This window comes from Microtus ochrogaster, unplaced genomic scaffold (assembly GCF_000317375.1).
Source record: "Microtus ochrogaster isolate Prairie Vole_2 unplaced genomic scaffold, MicOch1.0 UNK121, whole genome shotgun sequence".
In the NCBI taxonomy this organism is placed as follows: Eukaryota; Metazoa; Chordata; class Mammalia; order Rodentia; family Cricetidae; genus Microtus; species Microtus ochrogaster.
The window spans coordinates 312,945-320,745 of record NW_004949219.1 but is presented as its reverse complement, the minus strand read 5'-3'; the positions used below and the strand labels follow the sequence as shown (position 1 = coordinate 320,745).

Sequence of the window (7,801 nt, the reverse complement as noted above, 5' to 3'; positions counted from 1 at the left end):
GAGATAGTGTCACAGCGGTGTGGGGCATAGACAGTGGCTGGAGATAGTGTCACAGCGGTGTGGGGCATAGACAGTGGCTGGAGATAGTGTCACAGTGATGTGGGCACAAAGAGAACTTGCGTGCTCATCAAAAACAGCCTCTTCCTTTCAACATAGGAGGGGTCAGAGAATTAGAATTGCACAGACTTGTATTGTAGTTAGATGTGTAAAAATGTCAACCACCTTATTTTAAAGTATGTGCTTATAGTTCATGTATATTTAGTGTTTGTTCTAGTGGTGTGTGTGTGTGTGTAAATGTGTGAGGGTGCACATTTGCTTCAGTGTGTGGAAGTCAGAGACAGCTCGTCTGTTGGTCCTCGTCTCCCTGTATGAGATAAGTTCTCATTCTTGTTGGCTGCTGCTGACATCAGGCCAACTGGTCCATGAACTTGGGGAGTCTTCTGTGTCTGCCTCCTGTCTCCCCACAGGAGGACTGGGGTGATAGCTCTGTGTTCCTGTGTCCTGCCTTACGTGGCCTCTACACACATGTGACAAGTGCTTTATTCACTGAGCTGTCACCCCAGCCCCCAAAGGTTGAATTAGGCTATTATGAATACTTATCAGATTCCAAAACTATAATTCCAGGCTCTTTAAAAAGCTGAAAATGTACCAGATTGGACGGAACTTCTATAAGCCTTCAGAACCAGTGGAGATCCCCCAGTACAAGTAGGTTTCTTTATGTTTTCTGTCCCTGGAAAACAGTAAGTTACCTTGCCGCGCTGCCCCCCCCCCCCCGTGAGGTGTCACATGTCTGGAACGTGCAATGTAACGGACTTTTGAAATTTTCAAACATTCTTTCTTGCTTTGTTTGTTTTGGGGAGTAGTAAGCCCAGATGGGAAGCTAGAAGTTTGTGTTCTTTGGTTCATGTGCTAGGTCGTAAGTTCTAGAGGGGACTCGGAACCCAGCTTTCTGCGGAGAGCCAACAACAGAAGCAGACCCGTTTATTCTGAAATACAGCTGGCATCCTGTGCCCATGCTGAAGGGAAGTTAGCACAGCCAGGGCAGCTGGCAGAGGTCCTGGGGAGCATTCTGCAACACCCAGAAGAGCTCCTACCAGAAATGCAGGGTCTTACCTAAGTGCCAGGGCTCAGCTCGAAATTCTTATTCACAGGGATTTTATCCTACATTTGTTTAAAGAAACCCCAGCTGTAATGAGTTAGAGTTTTCAGTCAGTAACTGAAATAAATGACACAAAAGAAAAAGACAAAACAACAATAACAACAAAGCTATGATCTCCAGAGACCTAGAATGAAAGCTCACTGCGTTATTATAGGTTTTTCCGGCAGTATGTTTTAAATATTCAGTACTGTGTTTGTTGTTTTTTATTTGATTTTGAAGGTTGTCCCTGTGGCCTGGCTTTGCCTTTTCTGTGTCCCACTTTGAAAGCAGACTCCTGTTAAATGCTGACGTGAGCTACAAAGTCCTGCGAAATGAGACTGTTCTGGAATTCATGACTGATCTCTGCCTCAGAGCCGGCACCTCCCACTTCACTGAGACATGCCAGAAACAGCTGGTGGGGCTCATTGTCCTCACCCGGTAAGCGCTGGCCCCTGACTGCTACGTGGAATGCACGTTAAGGGGTGTTTGGGATCCAGAGTGTCCCTGTCACATTGGCCAGAGTACTGGGGGGTGTCAGTTGGCTCGCCCCGTGCAAGCCTGTCTGTTCCTGTGGTTGCCTCTGATTTCTGAACCGATCCAAGTCAACAAGACTATGATATATCCTGTCATCCTGGCCCTCCAGAGCCTGCACTGGGCGGTTCCAGTACGTCTGCCTGGTTCCCAGTGTCTGGTTCCCCCTTTCACATCTCTGCCTCCGCAAACCCAGCTCTGTCTACTCTGGCCACTCCCTGCCCGGCTTTGCTTGGAACCCACCTCTTCATGGTCATTCTGTTGTGTTACAAGACAGAACGTATGCTCCGCTGTAGCCCACTAGAGATTCTGAGACCTCTTAGACAAGAGGTCATGCTTCTTGCCTTTGCAAGCTGGGCGACTTAGCAGTGCAGTTCACTCTCATTGAACACTAAGCCAAATCAAACTCTGGCAGCTTAGGAATCTTCCTGGGTTCTCTCTCTCCTTTTTTTTTTTTTTTCTTCAAAGACCCTTTTATTCAATGTGAGGCTGAGGAAGCTCAATAATTTATCAGGGAACCCTCAGAAAGTCCACTCCCATGGGCAACAGTGGTGCATGCCTTAGTTTTCAAGAGCTTGTCAAAGACTGATTTCCTTTCTGGACCATCTCAGTGGCTAACTAGCCTGGTCTGGAATAACATCTTAGAGCTGGTTTCCTGGGCTGAGCAACAGAGGGGCAGCCAGGCTGGATTTCGCTTTGCCGGCACGGGAACACTTCCTTTGCCTTCCCGGGTATATTCTGATGCTTTAGCCTCCCACACTCTTAGAGACACCTTGGAGCTCTGGGAAACCTGCCTTGGAGGTTTCTGCCGCAGGCCATGCCACAGGAGATCATGGTGCTAAAGAGAAAAGGAACTTAGAATGGTCTAGGTCGTTCACTGGTTCTTGTTCGGCTGAGGGTCAGTCCAAGATGAGAGAGAGCATCAGGATTCCAGAATTGTGTGATTGGCCAGATGTGTTGGGTTTTTTATATCATGAAAATTACCTGGGAATTGATATATGACCCCAGAGGAGGGCAGGGAAGCCAAATGGGATTTCATCATTGGGAATTTAAGAGTGACTTAACTGGAACTAGAGTCTGTCAGTGGGACAAACACTGTGGGTTCTGACTTGCCGAGTGCCTCGGTTAGAATGCAGAAACCTGAAGAATCCACACTCTTCTCGTTTAGGAGCTGGTTGTGTGGTACAAAGGTGACTATGTTTATAGCGTGTCTTCCGTAACCTCGGGAGTGGGTCTTGTATTTTTGAGTTAACTCAAGACTGTGGTGTGGTAGCCATACACGCTAAGGGTGATTTGGCAAAGTGTTTTCAGAGTGTCTTAAATTTACCAGATACAACAACAAAACATACCGTATTGACGACATCGACTGGTCTGTGAAGCCCACACAAGCCTTTCAGAAGCGGGACGGCTCTGAGATCACGTACATGGATTACTACAAGCAGGTAAGCGTGCTTTTTGCCTCCCTTCTTAACCCAGAGACCACGTTCTCTGTTTTAATTACTTTTCCTGTGGTTGTGACCTTTCCTACAGGAACAGGGTGAAGGGAGACTGGTTTCTTCTGGTTTACAGTTCCTCTGTGGTGAGGAAGAAGTGGGTAGGGGTACTGGGCAGGGTGGGAAGCTGGCTGGTCGCACTGCAGAATGAAACAGACATGGAGCTGGACTATAAAACCTCAGGACTGCCCCCACCCCTGTGACCCGCTTCATGTCGCCCCACCTCCCGAAGCTCCTACAACCTTCTAAAACAACGCTTCCAGCTGGGTATCAAATGTTCAAATACAGGCGTCTGTAGGGGACATTTCACAAATGTAGACTGCAGCACTCTTCCTGAAAATTCCCTGAACTGCCAGGGCGAGTCTGCCACCCACATAATTCACTTACTGTCCCTTGTCACCCTCACTGTCTCTGGCTTGGCTCCTATATTTTTTCTTTCTGTAGTAATTGGTCTTAAAATCATATCTGATCATGTTACAGCCAAGCTTTAAAGTTTCCATGACTCCCACTGCCTTAAGAGACAGCTTTAAGCATCCAGTGGTGTTTTGATCTGGCAACCCCCACCCCCTTCTCACAAACCATTGGGAGTATGGAGACCTGGCCTTTGTGGCACCTGACTCAGCCTCTGTCCTGTGCGTGTTCATGTATATTGCTTCCTCTTCCTGGATAAGTTCCTGGAGAACCTTCAGTTCTCAGTTAGACAGCGCGTCCCCTGGGAGCCTGTGGGGCTGATCCAGGCCTGCTATCCCTGAACTCATTGATTGCTTCACTGCTGGGGGCAGGGTCTGCCCTCTCTCTTGCCTGCGAACTTTTTTTTGGTTTGTTTTTCTCAGTGTAACAGCCCTGGCTTTGTAGACCAGGATGGCCTCAAACTCACAGAGATCTGCCTGACTCTGCCTCCCCAGTTCTGTGTTTTAAAAGCGTGGGCCATCACTGTCCAGCTGCTTTGAACTATTTTGGACACCTTGGGTTGTCGCCTGGGTTCCTGTTCCATAGCACACTTAGGTGCAATCCATTGGTAGACTAGTCTACCGCATTAGTGTGGGGCCCTATTAGGATAGGTAATGCAGTCTCCTTGCTTCATGTCTTTCCTGTCTCTGCCACTGGAGAACGCTTTCTGTAAATGTTGCCCAGGGGTGTGTTTAGCACTATTCCGCAGCTCTGTGTACCTTAGGCCAAGCACTACACTCAAAGCTCAGCGAGGGACCTAACTAAGCTCGCTGTTACGGAGCCGTGCCTACCGCCATAGTGCAGTGTAAGAGTGAGCACGGTGGTAGAGCGGCCAGTGCCTTTAGCCTAATGTCTGCACGCTGTGTGCACAGGCAGGTGGTGGAGACCCTTGCTATCCTCCTCTTCCTCATCTCTGTAGAGTCACTGCGTGGCCCATCCAACTTATAGCCTCATCTCCCTCAGCATGCCTGACTCAGCCATCCTGTCGTGTCCCTGTCTTCTTGCTTGTCACAAATGGCCCAGTCTCTGTGCGTGTTCCCAAGATAACCGCATGAAGCCACGGTACCTTTCCCTTCTACCACTAGGTCAGGCTGTCGCTTCAGGATCCAGGGTTGCCTGGTCTGTGACAAGCTCCTGACTTTGCTGTTACTCTTGCAGAAGGCAAGCAAGCATGAGTGGATTGCATTGTCTCTGGGGTACATTTTCTTTAGAGCAGCGGAGGCCTTTGGAATGCTGATTGCACGGTAGCTTGGAAGGTATCTTGTGCATAATCTGGGCTCTGAGTTTGTGCTCTAAACCTGGACTCCGTTAAACGGCTGGGTTTCTGCACCACATTGGCAAATTGGTTCTTACTTGAGCAAATGTATTTTAGGGCCTGTCATTTTCTAAAATGGGCACCGTGGAAAGACCCGTTCCTTTTTCCGGTGGTGAATTGGCATCTCTGTATAGTTAAGGAGGAAATGAGACAGAATCATGTTGGATTTCAAACATCCTACTTTCTGAACCAGGAAATGCAGGCTAAATTTCTATTTAGTTTCAAAGCGGAAATTTGAAAATTCTCAGAAAATTGGGTTCAGGGAGAAGGTGAAAAGCTACCTTTGGACAGCCGCGTCAGGAATACTTGGCTTTGCACCACGAGTAGAAAACCCTCTTTCTGAAGTGGCCCGGGTTTGGCAGAGCTGTTCTGTAAGATTCTATTACTCTTGACTTTTCTCTGTTCTTGGGGTTGGACCCCTTCACGAAGCTCCCTTGACTTACCAGTTCAAGCCCAGCACCTTGTGGCATGGCACAGAGTGAAGGGTTCAACCCCAGCCCTGCTACTGAGGAGCCCTCAGGAACTGCCTGGTTCCTCACTGCTTTGTCTGTCCCCTGTCACGTGTGCAGCTTTGCTATGTAGATAATGTAGTTATCAGAAAAGTCAAGGGCTGCTTCTCTTCGGTTTCTGTGTCCACCTTAGTTCCTGAGAGGTAGAAAGTGTTCCAGCCTCCTATACTGAACCAGTGAAGTCCTGTAGAAGCACTTTCTTTCTTTTTTTTTTTTTTTTGGTTTTTCGAGACAGGGTTTCTCTGTGGCTTTGGAGCCTGTCCTGGAACTAGCTCTGTAGACCAGGCTGGTCTCGAACTCACAGAGATCCTCCTGCCTCTGCCTCCCGAGTGCTGGGATTAAAGGCGTGCGCCACCATCGCCCGGCTAGAAGCACTTTCAAGAAAGGCTTCTCTGAGCATTTTCTCCCAGCATTTGCTGTGCTTGCAACTGGGACCCCCGATTCCTGAATTGGTTTTTATCTTAAAGAATCAAAGTCCTTATTGGGCTAGAGAAAAGTTTGCATATTATGCCCTTAATTATAATTGTGATGATCAGTAAAACATAATTCCTGGGTGTTGTAATTGGACCCAGCCCCCGGATGACTCACACATGAGGTCTAATTCTCATTTACAAGCATCCAGCCTTAGCTTGGCTTGTTTCTTGCCCACTTTTCTTAACTTATATTATTCCATCTACCCTTTGGCCCCTGTGTTCTCCCCTTTTCTACTTCTGTAAATGTTACTCTTACTCCGCCATGGCTGTGTAGCTGAGTGGCTGGCCTCTGATGTCTACTCCTCCTCCAAACCCCTTCTCCCGGGTGTCTCCTTCTGTATATTCTCTCTGCCTGCCAGCCCTGCCTAACCTCTCTCCTGCCTTGCTATTGGCCATTCAGAGCTTTATTAGACCATGAGGTGTTCGAGACAGGCAAAGTATCACAGCTTCACAGAGTTAAACAAACGCAACATAAACAAAAGTAACACACCTTAAAATAATATTCCCAACACCGAGGTATTTTGTAGCTTGTAATTGTATAATTCTAGCCCTGTCATTAGTTTTACTGGAAGTTAGTCATGATTCATCTTTGGAAATGGACCTTGGGCAAGGTGAAATTCAAGTTTAGGAAGGGACAGAGAGGGTGTGACTAGCCAGCTGCTGAGGACTCATCCTAAACCACACAGCGGTTGACTCTTTCACCTGGGAACTGCTAGCATCCTCATTCCACAGAGGATGAGTGGACAGAAAAGCTGGGTATCAAATTCCCCCTTGTCAGTTCTGAGCTGCTTCTACCACCCTGCTATATAGTGCCATCCTGGGTACCAGAGACCCCTTTGTTCTTTCGGGAAACTGAGTACACTGTAGCCTTTGCCTGCAGCTTGTGTGTAGATGTTGTTAAGATGAGTTTCGATGTCTAGAACCATGGGCATATGCTTCAGCCATAGCGTGTATACAGGCAGCTGAGGGCTGTTCTGAATCTGGAGGAAACCCAGAGGAAGCAGGGGATTAAGTCTTAAGAGTGGCATTGCAATCTAAAGGGTAATAAAGGCCAGTGAGATGGCCCAGCGGGTAAAGACGCTGTCTCCCAAGCCTCAGTGATCTGAATCTGAATTTTCAGGATCCACATAATGGAAGGAGATGACAGACTACATGGCTGTGTTGTGACTTAAATGAATTACAGGCACACAAACATACATACATAATATAATACACTAAATTAAAATGTAATTAAAAATAAATGATATTTAAAGGTCTAAAAAATGAGTCCTGGAAAGAAAGTGGTAAGGAGTAGTAGAAAGATTTACTTAGTGACTCATTGGGCGGGGGGGGGGGGTTTGATGTAACGGAGGATGCCCCATCGGCTCCGTATCCACATTTGCTGTCCCCTCATTTATCTTGTATTTTATAGCAATACAATATCACCTTATCTGACCTAAATCAGCCAGTGCTTGTTAGTCTGCTGAAAAGAAAGAGGAATGATAACATGGAGCCTCGGATGGTCCACCTGATCCCGGAGCTCTGCTTTCTCACAGGTGAGCTTTACGCACGAGCTCCGCTGGCCTCCCCTTACGTTAGCTGAATGCCAAAGTGTTCCAGTAGCTAGGGACAAGGGGCCCTTTAAGTGGTGTAGACAATAGCTGGGCGAGTGGGAGGAGGAAGTGTCCTCTGGGACCTCTTTTCTACACGCAGTCTGCTCGTGGACTGATGTCAGAGCAGTCTCTGACTAATTTCCAGAGGCCAAGCTGCTTTTCTGCTGTGTTGGTGAAGTTTACTAGTCGAGGAAATCATGTGACATTTCTTTTTCTTCTTCTTCTTCTTCTTCTTCTTCTTCTTCTTCTTCTTCTTCTTCTTCTTCTTCTTCTTCTTCTTCTTCTTCTTCTTCTTCTTCT

General features: G+C 47.4%; 1 protein-coding gene across 1 annotated transcript in view; it reads left to right on the top strand.

The window, feature by feature from the left end:
• The window catches only part of Piwil4 (piwi like RNA-mediated gene silencing 4), a 37,438-nt gene that overhangs the window by 12,803 nt on the left and 16,834 nt on the right, over positions 1-7,801 (top strand). Inside the window, exons 6-9 of the mRNA XM_005371688.1 lie at positions 625-705; positions 1,379-1,576; positions 3,000-3,111; positions 7,321-7,444. Coding sequence (XP_005371745.1) covers positions 625-705; positions 1,379-1,576; positions 3,000-3,111; positions 7,321-7,444 — 515 coding nt within the window. The remainder of the gene's footprint in view (positions 1-624; positions 706-1,378; positions 1,577-2,999; positions 3,112-7,320; positions 7,445-7,801) is intronic.